The sequence below is a fragment of the Neofelis nebulosa genome, chromosome 6, assembly GCF_028018385.1.
Source record: "Neofelis nebulosa isolate mNeoNeb1 chromosome 6, mNeoNeb1.pri, whole genome shotgun sequence".
NCBI classification, from domain to species: Eukaryota; Metazoa; Chordata; class Mammalia; order Carnivora; family Felidae; genus Neofelis; species Neofelis nebulosa.
The window spans coordinates 122,116,321-122,140,126 of NC_080787.1; the positions used below are offsets into that span (position 1 = coordinate 122,116,321).

The 23,806-nt window shown below is 38.5% G+C and overlaps 1 protein-coding gene across 6 annotated transcripts in view; it reads left to right on the top strand.

Annotated features, from left to right (window-relative positions):
• The window catches only part of AKAP7 (A-kinase anchoring protein 7), a 157,643-nt gene that overhangs the window by 72,241 nt on the left and 61,596 nt on the right, over positions 1 to 23,806 (top strand). For all 6 annotated transcript variants that reach the window (XM_058735277.1, XM_058735276.1, XM_058735280.1 and 3 more), the window contains exon 7: positions 21,852 to 21,999. In XM_058735277.1, the coding sequence (XP_058591260.1) occupies positions 21,852 to 21,999 (148 nt within the window). The remainder of the gene's footprint in view (positions 1 to 21,851; positions 22,000 to 23,806) is intronic.

Here is a 23,806-nt window from a genome sequence, read left to right on the forward strand (position 1 = left end):
TTGGGATGAGCACTGGGTGTCATATGGGTACCAACTTGACAATAAATTTCATATTTAAAACAAAAATGTCCTTGATACAAGGTAAAGCAGATTTCTTCAGTAACCGATTCCTGAATCTCCCGATGCCAAATGACTTAATTACTCGTGAGTTTTAGTTGGTTTTGAATTTCTTTGTACATCAGGTGCACTTAGACCTAAGGCTCATGTAGAATTCTTAGAATTTTCTTAATTAAAAATCAGTAAATAAACAAAACATAGCAACACACCTCTTTTTTTTTTTCATGGTTTTTTAAAACTAAAAATTCAGTGAAATCTACTGAGATGGAATTAGAATTTCTTCTGAGATATTCTAGGTGCCATTAGTCAACTGTGTCATCTAGAGTGTGTCCAAGAGCACTATTTATAGCAAATGACTTCATTTATGTTTCTGATGGCATTTTTCAACTTCATGCTGTTGTGTTGTCTCTTTCCATATATTGAAAAAAACCCCTAAATAAGTTTGCAATTATTTAACAACCGAAAATGATACCTACACAGGTAGACTGAATGTTCATTAGAAACTGTTTAGCACTTTATACATCTTTAAGGTTGAAACATATAGAAAATTACAGACAGAAAGCTGAATTATTTTAAGGAAGGATTCTAGGAATTGACTAATGTCAGAGTAATAAATGATATACCTGATTGGTCCTAATTCTGTTAAAGATTTTGAAAATGTTGAGAACTCTAGAAGAAATGATACAGTCAACCTAGTTTTAAGTCTGTGCAAAGTGGAATGGAGATTTGAAGGAAGTATTTCCATGAACATTTCTTGAAATTGTTCTCTCAGAATATCCCCCAGGGTTTTATGTGAGGCAACGATTCTGTCTTGAAGTCAATGTTAGAAGTGAGGGTTTAAATACAGTTAATCTGATTCCTTATTCCACCACTTCTTAGGATTTTTAAACTGGCAACATTTATTGTGAAGCTCAAGAGCTTACAGCAACAAAGCGTTGTTTTCTGCTCAGAAACATGGGTCAGGTGTGGCTCTACTCCACGGCGTCTTTACAGAGGACCTTGGCTGGGCAGCCTCCGTGTAGGACCTTGCTGGTCTTTTGGCAGAAGGAAACAGGAGACGCCAAATCATAGGCTGATTTTTATTAAAAAAATTTTTTTTTAATGTTTATTCTTTAGAGAGAGACAGACAGAGACAGAGAGAGACAGAGCATGAGCAGGGGAGGGACAGAGTGAGAGAGGGACACAGAATCCAAAGCAGGCTCCAGGCTCCGAGCTGTCAGCACAGAGCCTGATGCGGGGCTCGAACTCACGAGCTGTGAGATCATGACCTGAGCCAAAGTCGGATGAGCCACCCAGGCACCCCATAGGCCAATTTTTAAAGCTCAGAAGTGACGCACATCATTTCTGCTCATATCTTATTGGCCAAAGCAAGTCACATGATCCCTTCTGAGTTCAACAAAGCAGGATGTATAATGTACATTCAGGAAAGGACACCACAAGGAGGGGCAGTGAATATCAGCGTTGTTTCCCAAATGTACTTGACTAGCAAGTTTTGTTTTGTTTTTTTTTTTTTTTTTTTTTTTTCATTGGCCGTCTTGTGACACTTGTGTTTGGCAGAACATGGGTTTAGGAAATGTTGGTCTTGATAATTTAGGCCTAAATGATATTTTCGCTTCGAACATCCAGGTTCAGTGGGCATTTTTACTTATTTTCTTGCATTCGTATTCATAGACAAAGTTCTGATTTAATTATAATTTAAGAAACAGAGTTTTAGAACTGGTATTAAAATATGCAATAACAAAGTATTCAAGGTAATTAGAATTGCATGGGTTTAGCTTCACTACATTAAAATATAAATGTTCTGTCTACCTCAACTATTACTGTTAGTGTTGGAAAAAAACCTTTTATTTTATTTAAAATTTTTTTATACTATTAATTTTAAATTTATATATAAGTTAGCATATAGTGGAATAATGATTTCAGGAGTAGAATCCAGTGATTCATCCTCTACATATAACACCCAGTGTTCATCTCAACAAGTGTCTTCCTTAATGCCCCTTGCCCATTTAGCCCATCCCCCCCACCACAACCCCTCCAGCAACCCTCAGCTTGTTCTCTATATTTAAAAGTCTCTTATTTTTGTCCTCCTCCCTGTTTTTATATTATTTTTGCTTCCCTTCCCCTATGTTCATCTGTTTTGTATCTTAAATTCCACATATGAATGAAGTCATATGATATTTATCTTTCTCTGACTAATTTCGCCTAGCATAATACAATGTAGTTCCATCCATGTTGTTGCAAATGGCAAGATTTCATTCTTTTTGATTGCCGAGTAATACTCCATTGTATATATATACCACATCCTCTTTATCCATTCATCTATTGATGGACACTTCCATACTTTGGCTATTGTTGATAGCACTGCTATAAACATTGGGGTGTATGTGCTCCTTTGAAACAGCACACCTGTATCGTTTGGATAAATACCTAGTAGTTCAATTGCTGGGTCATCGGGTAGTTCTATTTTTAATTTTTTGAGGAACCTCCATACTGTTTTCCACAGTGGCTGCACCCGTTTGCATTGCCACCAGCAGTGCAAAAGAGATTCTCTTCCTTCACATCCTTGCCAACATCTGTTGTTCCCTTAGTTGCTGATTTTAGCTATTCTGACTGCCGTGACTGGTGGTATCTCATTGTGGTTTTGATTTATATTTCTTTGATAATGAGTGATGTTGAGCATTTTTTCACGTGTCTGTTAGCCATCTGGATGTCTTCTTTGGAGAAATGTCCATTCATGTCTTTTGCCTATTTCTTCACTTGATTATTTGTTTTTTGGGTGTTGAGTTTGATAAGTTCTTTATAGATTTTGGATAGTCACCCTTTATCTGATATGTCATTTGCAAATATCTTCTCCCATTCCATCGATTGCCTTTTAGTTTTGCTGATTATTTCCTTCACCGTGCAGAAACTTTTTATCTTGATGAGATCCCAGGAGTTCATTTTTTCATTTGTTTCTCTTGCCTCTGAAGTCAATGTTGAATAAGGAGTTGCTATGGCTGAGGTCAAAGAGGGTTTTGCCTGTTTTCTCCTCTAGGATTTTGATGGCTTCCTGTCTTACATTTAGGTCTTTCACCCATTTTGAGTTTATTTTTGTGTATGGTGTAAGAAAGTGGTCCAGGTTCATTCTTCTGCATGTCGCTGTCCACTTTCCCCAGCACCATTTGCTGAAGAGACTGTCTTTATTCCACTGAGTATTCTTTCCTGCTTTGTCAAAGATTAGCTGGCCATATTTTTGTGGGTCCATTTCTGGGTTCCCTGTTGTGTTCCACTGATCTGTGTGTCTGTTTTGTGATCTGTGTGTTGTGTGTCTTGATGATTACAGCTTTATAATACATTTTGAAGTCCGGGATTGTGATGCTTCCAGCTTTGTTTTTCTTTTTCAGGATTGCTTTGGCAATTCGGGGTCTTTTGTGGTTCCATACAAATTTTAGGATTGTGTGTTCTAGCTCTGTGAAGAATGCTGGTGTTATTTTGATAGGGATTGCACTGAATATGTAGATTGCTTTGGGTAGTATTGACATTTTAACAATATTTGTTCTTCCAATCCGTGAGTATGGAATATTTTTCCATTTTTTTGTGTCTTCTTCAGTTTCTTTCATAAACTTTCTATAGTTTTCACCATATAGATTTTTCACCTCTTTGGTTAGGTTCATTCCTAGGTATTTTATGGTTTTTGGTACAATTTTAAATGGATTGATACCTTGATTTCCCTTTCTGCTACTTCATTATTGGTGTATAGGAATGCAACTGATTTCTGTGCATTGATTTTATATCCTGTGAATTTGCTGAATTCATGGATCAGTTCTAGGAGTTTTTTGGTAGAATATTCTGGGTTTTCCATATAGAGTATCATGTCATCTGCAAAGAGTGAAAGTTTGACTTCTCCTTGCTGATTTGGATGCCTTTTATTTCTTTGTATTGTCTGATGGCTGAGGCTAAGACTTCAATACTAAGTTGAATAACAGTGGTGAGAGTGGACATCACTGTCATGTTCCTGATCGTAGGGGAAAAGCTCAGTTTTTCCTCAGTAAGGATTATATTAGTGGTGGGTCTTTTGTATATGGCTTTTATGATCTTAAGGCATCATGCTTCCATTCCTACTTTCTTGAGGGTATTTATCAAGAAAGGATGCTGTATTTTATCAAATGCTTTCTCTGCATCTATTGAGAGGATCATATGGTTCTTGTTCTTTCTTTTATTAATGTGGTGTACCACATTGATTTGCAGATACTGAGCCAGCCCTGCATCCCAGGTATAAATCCCACTTGATTGTGGTGAATAATTCTTTTAATGTATTGTTGAATCTGTTTGGTTAGTATTTTGTTGAGAATTTTTGTATCTATGTTCGTCAGGGAAATTGGTCTATAGTTCTTATTTTTTGTGGGGTCTTTGTCTGGTTTTGGAATCAAGGTAATGCTGGCCTCATAGAATGAGTTTGGAAGTTTTCCTTCCAGTTGTATTTTCTGAAACAGCTTCAAAAGAATAGGTGTTAACTCTTCTTTAAATGTTTGGTAGAATTACCCTAGAAAGCCATTTGGCCCTGGACTCTTGTTTTTTGAGAGATTTTTGGTTACTAATTCAATTTCTTTACTGGTTATGGGCCTATTCAAATTTTCTATTTCTTCTTGTTTCAATTTTGGTAGTTTGTATGTTTCTAGGAATTTGTCCATTTCTTCCAGATTGCCCAATTTATTGGCATATAATTGCTTATAAATTTCTGCAGTATTGGTTGTGATCTCTCCTCTCTATTTGGGTCCTTTCCTTTTTCTTCTTGATCAAACTGGCTATGGGTTTATCAATTTTGTCATTTATTTCAAAGAACCAGCTCCTGGTTTCATGTATCTGTTCTACTGTTTGTTTGATTTCAATAGCATTGATTTCTGCTCTATTTTTTTTTTAATTTCTTATCTTCTGCTGGTTTGGGGTTTTATTTGCTGTTCTTTTTCCAGCTCTTTAAGGTGTAAGGTTAGGTTGTATATCTGAGACCTTTCTTCCTTCTTTGGAAGGCCTGGATTGCTATAGACTTCCTTCTTATGACCGCCTTTGCTGTATCCCAGAGGTTTTGGGATGTGGTATTATCATTTTCATTGGCTTCCATGTATTTTTTAACTGCCTCTTTAATTTCTTGGCTAACCCATTCATTCTTTAGTAGGATGTTATTTAATCTCCAAGTATTTGTTGTCTTTCCAACTTTTTTTCTTGTGGTTGATTTTGAGACCATAGGGCTATGGTCTGAAAATATGCACGGTGTGATCTTGATCTTTTTGTACTTGTTGAGGGCTGATTTGTGTCCTAGTATGTGGTTTATTCTGGAGAATGTTCCATGTGCACTGGAGAAGAATGTGTATTCTGCTGCTTTAGGATGAAATGTTCCGAATATATCTGTTAAGTCCATCGGGTCCAGTGTGTCACTCAAAGCCATTGTTTCCTTTTTGATTTTCTGCTTAGATGATCTGTCCATTGCTATAAGTGGGGTGTTGAAGTCCCCTGCTATTATGGTATTATTATTAATGAGTTTATTTATGTTTTTAATAGATTTATATATGTGGCTTCTCTCATGTTGGGGGCACAAATGTTTATAATTGTTAGCTATTTGGTGGATAGATCCCTTAATTATGATGTAATACTCTTCTTCATCTCTTGTTGCAGTCTTTATTTTAAAATCTAGATTGTCTGATATAAGAATGGCTACTCCAGCTTTCTTTTGGTGACCATTAGCATGATAGAGGATTCTCTATCCCCTTACTTTCAATCTGTCTTTAGGTCTAAATGGGGCTTTTGTAAACAGCATATAAGATCTTGTTTTCTTATCCATTCTGTTACTCCCTGTATTTTTATTGGAACATTTAGTCCATTGGCATTTAGAATGAGTACTGAAAGATATGAATTTATTGTATTCTGTTGCTTGTAGAATTGGATTTTCTGGTAGTGTTCTCTGGTCCTTTCTAGTCTTTGTTGCTTTTGGTCTTTTTTGTTTTGTTTCATCTTTTCTCCCCACAGAGAATGCCCCCCCCCCCCCCCCCCTTAAACTTTCTTGCAGGGCTGGTTTGGTTGTCATGAACTCCTTTAGTTTTTGTTTGGGAAACTCTTTATCTCTCCTTCTATTTTGAATGACAACCTTGCTGGTTGGCTGCATATTTTTCTGATTCAGCATGTTGAATATATCCTGCTGATCCTTCTGGCCTGCCACATTTCTGTGGATAGATCTGCTGCAAAATTTATCTGTCTTCCCTCATAGGTTAAGGACTTTTTTCCCCTTGCTCCTTTCGTAATTCTTGTCAGTGTATTTTGTGAATTTGACTGTGATATGCCTTGTTGATGGTCAGTTTTTTTGAACCTAATGGGAATACTCTGTGCTTCTTGGATTTTGGTGTCTGTGCCTTTCCCCAGGTTAGAAAAGTTTTCTGATCTGATTTGCTTACATAAACCTTCTGTCCCTTTTTCTCTGTCTTCATCTTTTGGGACTCTTATGATTCGGATATTATTCTTTTTTAATGGATCACTGAGTGCTCTAATTCTTATATTGTGCCTTAGTTTCCCTCATTTTTTCTGCTTCATAACTCTCCATAATTTTGCCTTCTATATTGCTGATTCACTGCTCTGTTTTGTCCATCCTTGCCGCTGTGGCATCCATTTGAGATTGCATCTCAGTATAGCATTTTTAATTCATCCTGACTAGATTTTACTTCTTTTATCTCCACAGAAAGGGAGTTTATGCTTTTTCCAACCCCAGCTAGTATTCTTATTATCATGATTCTAAATTCTAGTTCAGAAATCTTGCATATATCTGTGTTGATTAAGTCCATGTCATTTTTTCCTGCTCTTTCTTTTGGGGTGAATTCCTTCATTTCATCATTTTGGAGGAAGATAAAGAATTAATAAAATTAAAAACAACACAAGCAATCAAATAAAGGAATCTAGATCCTTGGTGTTTTTGGTCTGATTGTTGAGAGAAGCTTGTAGAATAGAGAAAAAAGGGAAAGAAAAGAAAAGAAAAAAAAGTAAGAAAACATTTAAAAATTTAAGAAATGTATACAATAAAATAGAATAAAATGAAATGAAGAAAGTAAAATAGAATTAAAAATTACAATAAAAATATAGTAAAAAAATAAAAAAAAATCATAAAAACAGAAAATAAAAACAACTTTTTCCTCTTTTTGTATCCAAGAATAAGAAAAGAAAAAGAAAGGGGCCCCTGGGTGGCTAAGTCACTTAAACCTCCAACTTTGGCTCAGGTCATGATCTCGTGGTTTGTGAGTTTGAGCCCTGTGTAGGGCTCTGTGTTGACAGCTCAGAACCTGGAGCCTGCTTTGGATTCTGTGCCTCCCTCTCTTTCTGCTCCTCCTCTGTTCCCTCTCTTTCCCTCTCTCTCTCAAAAATAAACATTAAAAAAAATTTTAGAAAGAAAAAAAATGTATAGACTAGTGAACAGAATGAAACCCGAATGAATTACATCCAGTTTCCCCTAGACGTCAAACTATGAAGCACTTTATAGTCTGTAAACCAAGCAGGAGTGTTGTTCCGCTAGGGCTTGGTTGGCCCAGTTGGATGAGGTTTGGTGTAATTGTTCCATTCTCCACTAGGTGGCGCTGCTTAGCTTACTGGTGTAGATCAGTGTGGCGTGTGTGTGAAGGGATAAGTGGAAATGGCATCACCCAGCCTCCCAGTCTCTAGCACCAGAACTCTGTGCTCTCACCGACCGGCAATCAAACACGCCTCCTTTGTCTCTGGCTTCCTTCCACTCCCCACTTCTGCACTATCTGTGTCTAAGCCGTCAGCCTGCCAGGTGGCACCTCCCTCTGAATTTTATTCCAGATGGGGCTGCGTTTCCAAACCCCTCACTTCTGAGGGCCCTGTGGCTTGGAGCCACTCAGACCTTCTGGTGGGGAGGGGGAGTGGGTCTCACTCAGTAATGGCCAGGTGCTGGATTGTCCCCAGGAACATTTGTCCAATCACACTGCCATGGCTCAGAGACTGTTACTGACTGCTGGCTTGCCCCAGAATAAGTTCATGTGATTGGGTGGCAGTTCAGGGATTGTGGTAAATCACAGCACGCAACTGGCTCCCAGGTTTCACCGCACCCTGGCATCTTCATTCCAGTACCAGCAATCATGTTCTCTGGGGTCCACTGGGACCTTTGCCTGTGGGGAGGCTGTAGGGCCTCTACCAAATGCCCTCATAGCAGGGTAACCCCATGAGGCCTATGGACCCCTTGAATCTCACTGCCTGCTCCTGGGGATTCATCCTTCCTGCCAGAGCACTGTCAGGTATTGAGCTGCGAAATTTCCGACTCTGGTCTCCCCTGTTTATAGAGTCCTAATGGTATTGAAACCCTCTCCTTTCTCCCTTTCTTGATCAGTCGCTTGTGGATGTTTCTACTCTTTCTCTTTCCAGCTGCTTTTGGGGGGGAGTCCTTTTCTTATATGCTCCCCCCTTTCTCTGTCATCTCTCCTAAAAACAGCTCCCTGCCCCTCTGTGGCTTCTCTCTCTCAGTTCACCTCTCTGCACCACATACCTACTGAGTCCTGTAGCACGAATCATGCAGATCGTTGTGTTAATCCTCAGATCAATGTTCTAGGTGTGCAAAATGGTTTGGTGCTGATCTAGCTGCATTTCAGGGATGAGAGAAGCAGAGAACTTCCATGCTGCTCTGCCATCTTGGTCCTAGAAATTTCTTCTTTAACAAGTCTTTTTTAGACATTTTGAAACCTCTGTGAATTTCATTATCCTAGTTAAGGACAGAATGGAGCATAATGATCTTGTATGAAACTGGCAAACCCCACAGTGGATTGATTATAGTGGATAGCAAAACAGAACATATGATCCAGAAAACCTTAACTTTATTTGAAAATAGTGTTGGTACAGAATTTAGTTTGTTTAGTTACAGGAGCTAATTCCTTACCCACTTGACTAGTCACATAAAAGCAAACCAGCTAGTATTATTTGTATGGTAATAAGATTTTCTCTACTACTAGAGAGTGATCATCTACCTGTGTTAATTAGAATTAACTGCATAGGGGCGCCTGGGTGGCTCAGTCGGTTGAGTGTCTGACTTTGGCTCGTGTCATGATCTCGCGGTCTGTGGGTTCAAGCCCCGCGTCGGGCTCTGTGCTGACAGCTCAGAGTCTGGAGCCTGCTTCAGACATGTGTCTCCCTCTCTCTCTCTGCCCCTCCCCTGCTCATGCTGTCTCTCTCTCTCTCAAAAATAAACATTAAAAAAATTTAAAAAAAAGAATTAAGTACACAATAAAAGAAGGTAAAGCTATAATTTTTCTAGGGAGCCCCATTTAGATTTGAGGGGAAACTAAGGTTGCAATCCAGAACTGTAACTAGTTTCTATTGGAATTATACTTCTGTTCCTAAATATGAACTGATTATTTTTGGCCATTCATTAGAATATTATTCTTTCAAGGAAAGGTAACTTAAAAACAGAGCAGTACTAGTTTGAATTACTAAATTGCTCAGTTGACTCTCTATTGGTTACTCCAATAAGTTAAAGAAAAAACTTTTTTTATTACTGGCCTCTTTGCCAGGGACAGACTTCACATTATGTGTAGTTGAAGACCTAACAAAACTTGCTCGTATCACCTACGGGACTAGCCACCCTTGACTACAGGAACTCCAGCTTAGTTTCTGCAGTAAGTGTTCTTTCTCTAAAACCTACCTGGTGGCAACATTTTTAATTGTTGCCAGAATTTGTGATACCATTTTGGAGACCCATCTTTAGGGCCTTCGAAGTACAACTGTAACTGTGCCCTGCCCTTAAGCAGTGACCAGAGTATGAAAGTACTTCTCCCTCTTTAGCTCTTGCCTCCCCCACAGATGAATTTGATTATATAATAATTTGTTACATAACTTTATTTAGACCAGAACGTTTCTTTCACAGTAATTTCATGTGTGGCCTCCAGTACTACTGTGAGATCTTACTGAGCTGTTAGCTGGGAGAATGTTCTGACTCCCTCTGGTGGTCCTGCGCTTTTAGCCACATCCCTCCTTATTCATACGCATTCCATTTTTCATGATTTGGTCGTCTTGTATTCTCACTTCTCCCCGTCCCTGACCTACCCTGATAATCAGAAAATGGTAGACAGAGTACTTTGTACTCTTGGACTTCTAGCACAAACATTGCTAGGACTTAATTTAGTGAAATTAAGTGTGTGTGTGTGTGTGTGTGTGTGTGTGTGTGTGTTGGGAGGGAAGTGGTCACCTGTGAAAAAACTGAATGCATATGGAAATCATGTCAGATATCCGTCTCAGTGGGTTGTAACCTTCTATCACACATATCCCTAATGGCAGGTGCCAAAATTGTAATCCCTGCTGGTAGAGATATGTATGATAGAAAGAGGTAGATATTTGATAGGTAGGGTGGATATGGAAGGGATGGTGTTGGATTTGGGCAGTCTAGCTTTCCTGAGGCCCATCCCACTGTGATAGACCAGGTATAGCAAAAGAAGAATAGGCCAGTTCATTTAATTTTTTGCATACTACTATGCTAAGATGGAAATCCCTTGTTTCTTAACTTTTCCATTAAAAGCTTTTCCCCTACCAAACCTACTGCTTATTTTACTAATCTAGAAGTGCTTCCTGAAATTGTGAAAATATACTTATTTAAAAATTTTCTAAAAGAGAAAGTTGTGTGAAAATTAACTGGCTAATTTGTTTATCTCTGTACTTTTTTGGAAGCAATATGTCATCTCATATTCATAGATACATACTGATACCGAGTCCATTGGGGAAACTATGTAATCCCTGTAATTCTGTATTTTAAGAGTGTACCATGGGGAGATTTCATGTTAAATGTGATTAAGTTTGAAATGAGGACAAAAGAAAGATTCCAGTTGTATATTATGTATAAAATTATTTTGCATGGCAATGTGTATCATATTAAAAAAGAAAATCACTGGATACATTTCTTGCTCTATCTGGAAAGAAACATTAATTTTGGAATTGGTTTAAGAGGCGCACATGATTCCCAAGTTATATCTTTAATGACTGTTTCATATGTAACTATTGCTTTTTTTCTTAAAAAAATTTTTTTTAATGTTCATTTATTTCTGAGAGAGAGAGAGACAGAGTGTGAGCAGGGGAGGGGAAAAGAGATGGAGACACAGAATCCGAAGCAGGCTCCAGGCTCCGAGCTGTCAGCACAGAGCCCAACGTGGGGCTCGAACCCACAAACCGTGAGATCATGACCTGAGCCAGTCAGATACTTAACCAACTGAGCCACCCAGACGCCCCTGTAAATATTGCTTTTTTCCTACCAAACTCTTTTATCTTATATGATATACAGGGAATGTTTCCAACCAAGTAAAGTGGAAAGGCCTGTATCATTGAGCACCTTTCTTTCCTTGTTCCATTTCCTAACCTATAGCACACTCAGTGTAAATCTTAGTGTTACTTCTTTCCTGGTCCTTCACTCAGTTCTCATAACATTCCCTTGTTGGGACACCTTCCCCTGTTAGGGTCTTCTGTCCTATGTAGAGTGCAGAGAATATGCCTGGGAAGTTGAAAGAAATGAGTAAAGTGCTCTATTGAGAATGATGAGGGAGGAGTAAGGAAGAATGTTGAGGGGAGGAAAATCAAGGAAATTGATAAGTTTATAAGAAAATGGGAGAAGAACAAGTACTAGATGCATAGGAGCATGATGAATTATAAAAACACTCTATGTCTCTCTTGCTTAACATGACAAGGCTATGGGTGGCTCATTTAAGCAAATGACTCTTGATTTTGGCTCAGGTCATGATCTCATGGTCATGGGGTCAAGCCCTGCATCGGGCTCTGTGCTAACAGTATGGAGCCTGCTTGGGATTTTCTCTCCCTCTCTCTCTGTCCCTTCCCTGCTCTCTCTCTCACTCAAAAAAAAAAAAAAAAAAACCCACAAGGTTAAAATTAGTGATGTCTGTGGATGCATTTAAAATATTTCGTCAAATATATGGCCCCGTCTACACTCTCTAGGTATTTAACTTTCATTTGGATCATACCTGTGGCTACAGTTAGGTCTGAAATTCTGTCTGTAGATATCTAACCAATTGAGGTGAATGTTTTTTGACCTTTAGGTTATAAAAGCAGAACACGTTCAACCACAATAGAAGTATGTTGCAGTATATAAGCTGGTGTTATAGGACAAGTTAAAATTATTAGGATTTTTCTGTGAACTTGTTTCTGAATGATCTTCTGCAGAACAGCTTTACTCTCCTGTTTTGTTGTTGAGACCCTGGGAAGTTTTTACACCTATTTGCTGGCATTACGTCATGTTGGGAAAGGTTGATTAGAAGGGAAAGCTATCGATTGAAGGAGGAAAACATTTTAGATTAAGTTGTGAGTGAATAGACCACATATGGCGAGATATTTTGATGTGGGGATATTTTATGTTTTATCTTTAGTTTATGGAAATAAATGGCTAAGTTGGTGAATTCGGGAGAACATGTTGTTATTTGTTCCAAACAGCAAAGTATTAGGAAAACAGATGTGATAGGGAGGAGTAGGCTGCAGCCTGTTTGCGTCTGAGTGACCACAAAACTGTGATGAGCCAAGAACACAGCTGGGGTTGGATCTCGGGGAATTGAGAATCCAAGTGAGACTGAACTGTATAGGAAGCAGTCTTGGATGCCTCACTGACCAGGTTCTTTCTTTGTTCCAGTGTAATGAAAAAAGCCAAGGCAAATATAATAGTTACATGGACAAACAGCGTATGCTCTCTCATGCTATCCTCAAGAAAACTTAAGGAGGAACTGGGAAGAGTTTTGCTAAGTAGACAAAGAATGAACCTATATGGCAGCAGACTGTTGTAAATAGAAGTGCTATAAGGGCGCCTGGGCGGCTCAGTTACATATTTGACTTTGGCTCAGGTCATGATCTCATGGTTTGTGAGTTCGAGCCCCACATCAGACTCTCCACCTGCTCTCAGTGCAGAGACCCCTTCAGATCCTCTGTCTTCCTTTCTCTCTGCCCCTACTACTTGCTTTCTCTCTCTCTTTCTCAAAAATAATAAGGATGAAAAAAAATAAAAATAAAGGTGTTGTAGTTTTCCATTGAGCTAGTGACCTTGAGAATGCCCTGGATATCATCAAAATGTTACCTCTCTAGTTAATATGTCATTAGTATAAATGAACTAAATACAGGTGGAAGCCATGTTTCTTCTTCTCTCTGACGGCAGCACTTCACGGAAAGAAACTGCAGGAAGCAATACAGCTCATGTTTTCTTGGTGATTTTGTGAAGTGGCTTGCGGTATTAGGAGTCACACATCATCTTTACTATGTGGTGGCTTTCCTTGCCACTTGATACCCCTAAAGAGCATTCAGCTGCTCTCAAAGCGTTAGGATAGGTAGAAGGAGGTGTCAACAGTAGATTAAAAACATAGAATTCTAGCAGCTGTATTTCTACTTATTACTTGCTGAAAGGTATTATAAATATTAGATACAGTGCTAGAGTGAAGAGTTTCTGTTTCTTTTTAAAATTTTTTTTAATGTTTATTTATTTTTGGGAGAGAGAGAGAGACACACACAGAGTGTGAGTAGGGGAGGGGCAGAGAGAGAGGGAGACACAGAATCTGAAGCAGGCTCCAGGCTCTGAGCTGTCAGCACAGAGCCCGACGCGGGGCTTGAACTCACGGACCGCGAGATCATGACCTGAGCCGAAGTCGGCCGCTTAACCGACTGAGCCACCCAGGCGCCCCAAAAGTTTCTGTTTCTTTCCCTAAAGCCTTAAGATTAAACAACGCAGTCGTGCTCAACACAAATTTATAAATAGAGGGATTGAAGAGAAGACCTATCTAAAAACCCCATGGTAAAGTAATAGATGCTCTATCATAAAATAAAATGAAGAATTGAGAAATAGGGATGTCTGGGTGGCCCAGCTGGTTGAGCGTCCAGCTCTTGACTTCAGCTCAGGTGATGATCTCATGGTTGTGGGATTTAGCCCCATGTCCATGCTGAGTGTGGAGCCTGCCTGAGATTCTCCCTCTCTGTTTCTAGCAATCTCCTCTCTCTCTCTCTCTCTCTCTCTCTCTCTCTCTCTCTCTCTTCAAAATTAAAAAAAAAAAAATTTTAAATAATTGAGAAATACTGTATATTCAAACAGATGGTTTGGAAAATGCAGACAATCTCCACCAATATTTTACTCCATTATTTGGGCATTAACAGTAGAAGAAGAGCTCTTTTTATAAAGATTATTTGGATAATTTTTTGCATGTCTAAGTAACATCTATGAATTATTTCTCTTTTTCCTCTATGAAATTCATTTGTTATGGACATATAATTATCACTTGACTTATTAATATTAATGCAGCATGTTAAAAGCAGGTATTTTTAGAATGCTAGAGATTCCCAAAGTAATTTTCACATTGATTTTAGAAATATGGTAGTATATTATATATGATTATATATTAAGGATGATTAATACTATTAGAATTTTAATATTTTAAAGGAAATAGTGATGAGCTTGAATGTTATCATTCTATTCTTTTCAATTTGTCTCTGCTCTCTGCTTATTTTGACTGTGAATCCACACTCTGCCTCTTAGTAGCTATGTGTCCTTTGGTAAGTGACCTAATTTCTCTGTGATTCACTTTCCTTCTCTGGGGATAATAACAGTACCAATCTTACAGGGCTATTGTGATTACTAAGTGAGTTAATAAAAGGTTTTAGAATAGTGCCCGTACATAGTATGTGAGCATGTACATATATACGTACCTGTGTAAGTTTTCTCTTACTGTTGTTATACAGATAGATGATAGAGCATCATTTTGTTTGTTTGTTTAAGATTGGCTCGAAACAATAAGCAAAGTACCATTGTCTTTTCTATTTTCCATCACTCTTGCTTTTTCACCTCTAAAGCTAATGGCAGGCATGAGGCAGGGTATCGGGGCCTCACCCAGGCAGCAAACGGACATGCTTGGGCAGGGGGACAAAGGTAGAGCCCAGCGCCAACAGATGGTCCAGAGGGGCAGAAGAGGGGACGGGGAGGCTGCCAGGCAGTTCTCACCCAGGGTGCCGGCGCTGGATCCGAAATCACCATGCTAATCTAAGCCCATTAGCTGGTGTGGTGAGGTGCCTTTGCCTGCTTGCATCCCTGTCAGGAACGGGCTCCGATGGAACTGAGCCTGAACGGGAAGGTCCTCCCTTACCCGGGGCCGAGAGGGGCTGCGGGAGGCTGTGGCTCACAAGAAGGTAATTGAAGGGTCTGTATCAGGAGGAAGGTGGAAATGAGACAGTGGAAATAATGAAAAGTGTAGTTATGCCAAGAGATGAAGGAAGGAGTTGTTAAGAATTATAAAGTAAGATCTGCCTCAGAGAAATCCCATGTCAATATACACATTCTCTCTATAACTTTGAATTGCCAATATGTAACTTTTCATTAGGGGCAGTGGCCATTAAAAAATATTTTAGTTTTTTAACTAATGCCGTACTACTACAGACATGTAAACTTTTCCCAGTTATGAAAATGAGTATAAAAGATTGCCATTCTTCTTTGACCATCAAATCCCCAAAATGATAAACCAGTTTAGTTTGGCTTTTAATTTACATTCTGAATTTTGGTTTCAGGTCATTATCACATGAAACATACATTTCTTTATAGCTACTGCATAACAGGAATAAAGTATTAGAAAACACAGCAGAGCTCCAGGAATATCAGCAGGACACATCATTTCTTCATCTGATATACAGCCTATTTATGTTTTCATCGTGGAAGTTGTGATTAGCGTAAGATAACAAGTCTTGATAAGAAATTATCTGCTATCGTAAAAAAAATCTTAACCTTCTTAATGAAGCTGGTATTCCATTGTTCTTCTGATCACAATAACCTTCTTACAGAAATTAAATTTTATCTTTCAGAACCTTAGAATGATTTTCATATTCAGATTGTGAACTAAAGTGAATTTTCATATTTCATGGCTGTCTTTACTTCTATATCGAAATAAAGTTGGGTGCATAGTAACATCAGTCTGAGGCCTCTTTGGCACATATTAAATTAGACACATCATTTAGCTAAATGTAAGTGATATCGTTGGTGAGTGCTTCCCGAGTAAATAGGTTACATTATTTAGCAGATGCCACCTTGGATGATTCTAAAAATACTCATCATGGTCTCAGTGGCATTTTTCCCGTATTGGGTCTTTGGGTGCCAATTGCAATCGAGAATGAAGTTCTGAGGGATTCACGGTATAGCGTATCAAAGGTTATCAAGTGGCTTTGAACGTCACTGATAATTCTCCCTAAACCGTGCCTGAAACTAGGCTAAAGGAAAGTAAAACTTTAGTCCTTTCTAATGCTTAATTAAGATAGTCTTGAAAAGTTTTTCTGTTTGATGTTTCTTGCTACTAATTTATTGTTTCAAAGTCTTCTATCTTGTATTTGACTTCCTTCAGTGTTATGTTGTATAATTGATATGCCACTTATATTAGGTAAAATGATAAATGTGAAGCCCTTGAAAATATCTCCTGTGCCTGCTAGGTTCAAGGCAAATATAAGATTCAGGTGTAGCATTAGACAGTCACCAAGCCTATCCACCATTGCAGGGTTGCAACTCCCTTGGCATGGTCTTGTTGAAGATACCCTACAGGTTGTTTCTCTCCAGTTGAAATAATCCCAACTCTATTGGCCTTTACAGGTCAAATTTTTCTGGCTTTAACCATTTTTATAATTTTCTTTGAGCTCTCCTGATGTGATATACTTCCACCAATCCTTAAATGACAAGGTACCTTGGAAAGGGCCTGGCCTATGAAGAAGGGAAACGGAATAATGGGGGGGGGGGTGCGTCTAAAACCTAAAAATAATGCTAACCCAGACTTCTTAGCTTTGAACTAGAACCTTTCAGGGTGATATCTCTGGGACTGTTTTGGCCACCCAGTGGATCCATTCAGAAAATAGGAACCTTTTTAGCCTTACCCTGACTGATATTCAACTTTGATATACTCATTTATTTTCTTAGAATGATTGTCCTTTATTTTATTATGGAAAAAAACACCACCTGCTGCAGCTGTGGGGAGAGCAATTCAGATACATTTTACTAGAGAAGATGTATATTGCTATGGGGAAAAGTGCCTGAAAAAAAAAAAAGAAATATATTGCCAAAAATTCTCTAGAGAACAAAGACCATATTAATACTATATATCAGACAAAGCAGATTCTTACCTGTTTCTAGATTCTTTATTATTAAAGATGCTTTCTGTTCAGGGCATATAATTTCAGTGCCTCCTAAGGCATGCATTTTGAACCACAGTTCTCTCTATAAATTATGAGTTAAAGAATTAATTCCATTCCACTCTCTAGTAAAAATTCATTCCTTGAAGACTCATGTTGGAAGTCATCTGTGAAGAACTGCAAAAATAATCGGTTCTTACTTTTTTGCTAAAATTAAATTAATTAGCTTAACGGTGTTTCTAATGTTTCCCTTATTTCTTACTTAAAAAAAAAAAAATAATGGGGGCGCCTGGGTGGCTCAGTCGGTTGAGCGTCCGACTTCGGCTCAGGTCATGATCTCACAGCCTGTGGGTTCAAGCCCCGCATCAGGCTCTGTGCTGACAGCTTGGAGCCTGGAGCCTGCTTTGGATTCTGTGTCTCCCTCTTTCTCTGACCCTCCCCTGTTCATGCTCTCTCTCTGTCTCAAAAATAAATAAATGTTAAAAAAAAAATTAAAAAAATAATAATGATATCTTACAAAACTGAAATGGAGATTATGGTGGCTAGCCAGTGCTGGCCTTGGTCCTTGAAAACTGAAGTTCCTTTTTTTTCCTAAGTTATGACTGGTCACCTTCTGCCTGGCCTAAGGGGGTGACACCAGCCTGCCTTGCCTTCCCGCTCCCAACCAGCACCCATGCACAAGTGAAAAAGCATTTAAAAGACAAGTAAGCACGGTCAGTTTCCATTTACTCAGAACCTTTAAGAACTTTTTCTGCAACCTTACCTGTATTGAAGTTATTCCTCTAAGTTCACTAATGACAATATATAAGAGTGTTGTATATATTTAATAGCATTTGTCGTGTAAATATGATAGCATTTACTCTATTTCCCTGTTTTAAACATTTTAGAAGTTCACTTATTTAGTCCATATAACACTTTGAAGTAGGTTCACTTGTTAACCTCATTTTATCGTTGAGGAAACTGAGGCCAAAGCACATCTTGAAAAGTGGCAGAGCTCGTTTGAAGTCCTGCATTTCGATTGCCCCTCAGTACCATGTGCTGCTTTCTCAGGGCCCCCTACCCACCAGACCCAAAGAAGTCCACTTGGTTTCACTCTTACTGAATTTCGAATGAGCAGCATTTGATGCTGTCAGCTGCCCTTCTTTTGAAACTCTATCCTCTGAATTTGTGACAATTAGGATTTTTTTCACTTCGGTGTTTTTGTTTTTGTTTTTCATTCCTATCAAAGTTAGCTAGTATATAGTGCGATAACGATTTCAGGAGTAGAATCCAGTGATTCATCCCCTACATATAACAGCCAGTGCTCATCGCAACAAGTGTCCTCCTTAATGCCCCTACCCATTTAGCCCATCCCCCCCCCCACAACCCCTCCAGCACCCCTCAGTTTGTTCTCTGTATTTAAGAGTCTCTTATGTTTTGTCCCCCTCCTTGTTTTTATATTATTTTTGCTTCCCTTCCCTTATGTTCATCTGTTTTGTCTTTGAAATTCCACATATGAGTGAAGTCATATGACATTTGTGACAATTATTTATTAAGCACTGTTCCGTGACAAGCAGTGTGCTAGGCACTGGGGACATTTCAGTGAATGAAAGTCAGACAAAAGTCTTTGTCTTTGGGGAACATACATTCTAATGGGGAGAGATAGATAATGACAGACCGTGAAAAATGAACACAGTAAAGTAAATTGCACAGTATGGTAGGAGGTGGTAGGTGCTGTGGAAGAACGTACATAGATATTTATGAGGAGAGAAGCGTTGAAAGGATTTGGGAGTGCAAATTAAAGAGTGTGGTCAGGTAAAATTCTGTTAAGAAAATAAAATTTGAAGGGCGCCTGGTTAAGCATGGGACTCTTGATTTTGGCTCAGGTCATGATCTCAGGGTTGTAAGACTGAACCCTGGATCAGGCTCTGTGCTGAGCATGAGCCTACTTAAGATTCCACTGCCCCCCCCCCACCCCGCCCCGCTTCTCTTTCTTCCTGTCTCTGTGCATGTGCACTTTCTCTTTCAGATAAAAAGAAAGATAGAAAGAAACAAACAAACAAAGGAAGAAACAAAGACACAAAGAAAGAAAGAAAAAATTGGATGGCAGGCAGTCTCCCAGGATGGCAGGATGGGAGACTGGCCATGAGGATATCTGGAGGAAGAACATAGCCAGGAGAGGAAGCAGGAAGGGGGATGAGCAGGAGACACGGCCTAGAAATTACTGAGAGGGCAGAGCAGGAACTTGTGGGCTGTTCTGGGGAAGTTGGCTCTACTTTTGAGAAAAGTGGGGACCTCTGGAGAATTTTCAGCAGAGGAGTGACCTGATGTGATGTATGTTTTGATAGGATCACTCTGGCTGTAGAGGAGGCAAGGGTGAGAAAACAGCAGGCTATCAGGATAATCCGGGTGAAAGACAGGACCAAGGTAGCAAGGCAGTAGTGAGAATTAGTCATGTGTTGAAGGGAGAGCCAACAAGATTGGATTGGAGGCAACACTGAAAGAAAGAGGCAAATTCAGGGTGACCCCAGGGCTTTCCGCCTGGTCAGCTAGAACATTTACTATTAACGGAGGTAGGAAAGTCTGTGAGTGGAGCAGTTAGGAAAGGGCAGCAGCTCAGCTTGGATACAGAACAAGAACATGGATCAACAAAAACATGTTAAATATAATATTAAAAATTAAGGGCAATTTAAATGTCTAACAATAAATAGTTGGATGGATAAATTAATGATGCCCCCATATAGTGGAGTACTGTGGCAACAAAAATATTAAAAATATCTTGTACATCTGTATATTACTTATTGACATACTAACTGGGAAAAAAAGCTGATTGCCAAATAGTACTCATGGCTCAACCACGTTCCTATAAAAAAGAAAAAAAAGTACTTTGTTTTGCACAGGAGAAATAAAATACATAACAAAATTGTAGTAGTTTCAGTGTGGGGTGATTTCATTTTAATTTTTTGTTTTTATATTTTTTGAAATGTTTGTCATAATTTTTTTGTGAATAAAAAGGGAAAATATGTATTCTAACTGTACTTTAATAAGACTTATATAAATATAATCTGAATATAATATATATATATATATACATATATATGCATATATATATATATATATGCATAGAAAAAGACTTGAAGGGTATACCCACACTGTTAATGTGTTGGAAAGGACATGAATTATTTTTCTTCTCTTTCCGATTTTTCATATTTTCTAATTTTTAAACAGATGACAAGTATTGCCAGGGTAAAATTTTTTTAAGTTATAAATTAAAAGGAAAAATTCACACATAGCCAGTAAACTTGACCTGGAAAGTATTGTACCTTCATCTTGTGGACTGTGTTTTGGGACTGTGAGGCTGGCTGCAGGACCATTGCATAGGAAGGGGAGAGGGAGACATTCCTTCTCTTGTTTGGGGGAACTACACGGGTAGCAAGGGCTTCCACTGTGAGTTCACCAACCAGCCTTCTTCTTGATATGAAAGGCACTGAGAATAAGGGGAGGCAGGTAGAGAACAACTTGGAAGATCCGATGACTTCCTCTTCCAATTCAAATAACCTTTGTCTTCAAATGGTTCTTTTAAAAAAATATGTATTTATTTTGGGGGGCAGGCAGAGAGAGAGAGAGAGAGAGAGGAAGAGAGAGAATCCCAAGTAGGCTCCATGCTGAGCGTACAGCCTGACACAGGGCTCGATTGAACAATTGTGAGATCATGATCTGAGCTGAAATTGAGTCGGATTTAACTGAGCCACTCCGGTGCCCCTGTTTTAAAATGATTCTTACAGGGGCGCCTGGGTGGCTCAGTCAGTTAAGCGTCCGACTTCGGCTCAGGTCAGATCTCGCGGTGGGTGAGTTCGAGCCCCACGTCGGGCTCTGTGCTGACAGCTCAGAGCCTGGAGCCTGTTTCAGATTCTGTGTCTCCCACTCTCTCTGACCCTCCCCCGTTCATGCTCTGTCTCTCTCTGTCTCAAAAATAAATAAATGTTAAAAAAAAATTTTTTTTTAATGATTCTTACATAAGGAGTTTAAAAATTGCATTCATCTGGTGTGCCTGGGTGGCTCAGTCGTTTAAGTGTCTGACTTCGGCTCAGGTCATGATCTCACAGTTCATGGGTTCGAACCCTATGTCGGGCTCTGTGCAGACAGCCCAGAGCCTGGAGTCTGCTTCAGATTCTGTCTCCCTCTCTCTCTGCCCCTCCCCCACTCTCACTCTGTCTCTGTGTCTCTCAAAAATAAACGTTTAAAAAATAAAAAAATTGTATTCATCTTATTAAAACATTTTATACACTATAAAATGTTAAAATTTGTATCACTTTTAAAAATTTATCCATTTCTCTGTTGAAGACAATTACTCTTTTTTTTATACCTCAAATTTCAACTTGATATACTTTATTATTTCAGAAGCTTAAAGCCTGTGAAGTTCTGAATGCTGCCAATTTTAAACCCAACATTCTTCAATGATTTTTTTTTTTTTTTAAGTACAACTCATCCTAGACAGGGAGATTTTAAAAACAACTTTAAAACCATTTTGTGGTATCCATTTTCAAATGCCAGTAGGCAGTATTGTGTACCGAAGTGTGATATCAGGTTCCAAGAAAGGGATATAAATATGAAGTAGCTGCCCTGCCTCAGTGGAATGATTGAGTGATGTGATTTTGTTTTGTCATTTCAAGGGAGTGAAAAAAATAGACCCTGAATTCTATGAAAAATTTATCAGTCACAGATTTGGAGAAGAAATGGTACATCGCATAGATCTTTGCTCCATGCTAAAGAAAAAACAAAGTAATGGTTATTATCACTGTGAGTCTTCGATTGTGATTGGTGAGTGCCATTTAAAAATTACTTATTATCTTTAATTTTGATTTTGTTAATATTGTCTCTTTTTGGCAGATACTTAGGGCTAGTTGTATATGTTCTTTTCAGCGATGTATTTTTGTAAATATTATGTTTTGGCGATAATACATTGGAAATTTTGTAAAACATACGCATGGTTCATGTTTATCGGTCAAGATTTTAGTACCTTTGGTTTTTATATTTTTGCGCTTTAAATATAATGAAGTCTTGAAATGTTGATTCGAAATTCATTCCAGTTTAATTTTATTTCATGAATATGAAGAAAACATTTTCTCCAGTGAGGACCTGTATGAACGCACCATTCCACACAAGGCATTTTCATGTTTGCTGCTTTTAATTAGAAATAGAATATTCCAGGTCAGAACGTTTCACTCTGAGAAGATAAAGTCTAGGTGGCCTGCAAAGATTGAAAACGTGTTCTTCAATTTCTTCCCCAAAGGAAACATGTTTTGTGGGGAAACAGATTCACACATGAATACTTCTCTCATCTTATCAGGGAGATGGCATGTGATTAAGACAGACTCATACACAATTATGTTTCCAAGTGAAAAGTGTATAAACCAAATGAAGATTTTTTTTTTTTTTTTAAGCCAGAGCAGGGCTGTTCTGCAGTGTGAATGTATTCGAAGGAATTTGTTCACATGTGATTCACATGTGCTATTTCAAATCCAGGCATCATTCTTATAAAATGGTGAACTTCAAGACAACCTGACTTGTATACTTTTGAAGTAACATGAAAATATTCAAAGAAGATAAATACCCATATCTAAATATTTCAAGGTCTTCAACCAAGATAATTTCTCTCCACATCAGCTTGAAGAAAACCCATGGACATATACATCCTGAAAGAATCTTAATACTGAAGTCTTTTTAATGCATTAAGGAAATGTTCCAGAGACACAATTTTATTTCCAAATTCTCACTAGATATCTTCAGAGCGGTCGTCATCTTATCTTCCAAAGATCTTAGCTATCTTAAACAGAAGATATTCAATATGTCGTTTGAATTTATGTTCTGAAACATTTCAAGTCGATTTTTAAGGAAGACTTTTGTGTTTTCAGGAGTTTTGCTGGAGTGCTGTCTTCCATGAAGTTTTGATGAGGGCTAAACATTTCCTTTTAAGTTCATTGCAAATGGCAAATGTACAATTTTCTTGTGGAACACAGATTTTGGCTAGCTTGCCATATCTTCTCTGTGATTACTTTAGGCCAACCTTGAAGGAGAGCTCAGTGCTTCATTGCCTCTCCCACTCCCATTTAAAAAGCAAACAAAACCCCCTGAGCAATCTGTAGAATTTCCTGAAGATACTGTGGGATTGGCCTGTATCACTGACATTGCCATTAGACAGCTGTGTTCAGCTCATCCCAAATCACAATACATCAACCATTGAATTTTTTATTTTATTGCTCTTTTCAGCTTAGTCTTCAAAACTCCCCTTATTCCAGGCAATATCTCTAGATTCTCCCCTTAGGCTTCTTTATCTCTCATCTTTTTCTAACTCAAAGCAATTTAGCTTCTTTTAAGCTCCACCAATCTTGTATCCCCATACTGATCATTTAACACTTATTTTAAAAAATGGATTTTGCCTATTACAAATACTCTACCTTTTCCGTCACATTTTGTGATGCCAAAATGAACTTTAAAATTATATCTGCCTCGATGAGGCTCCTGGGTGGCTCAGTCTGTTAAGCGTCTGACTCTTGGTTTTGGCTCAGGTCATGATCTCACAGTTTGAGTTCGAGCCCTGCTTTGGGCTCTGCGCTGACAGTGTGGA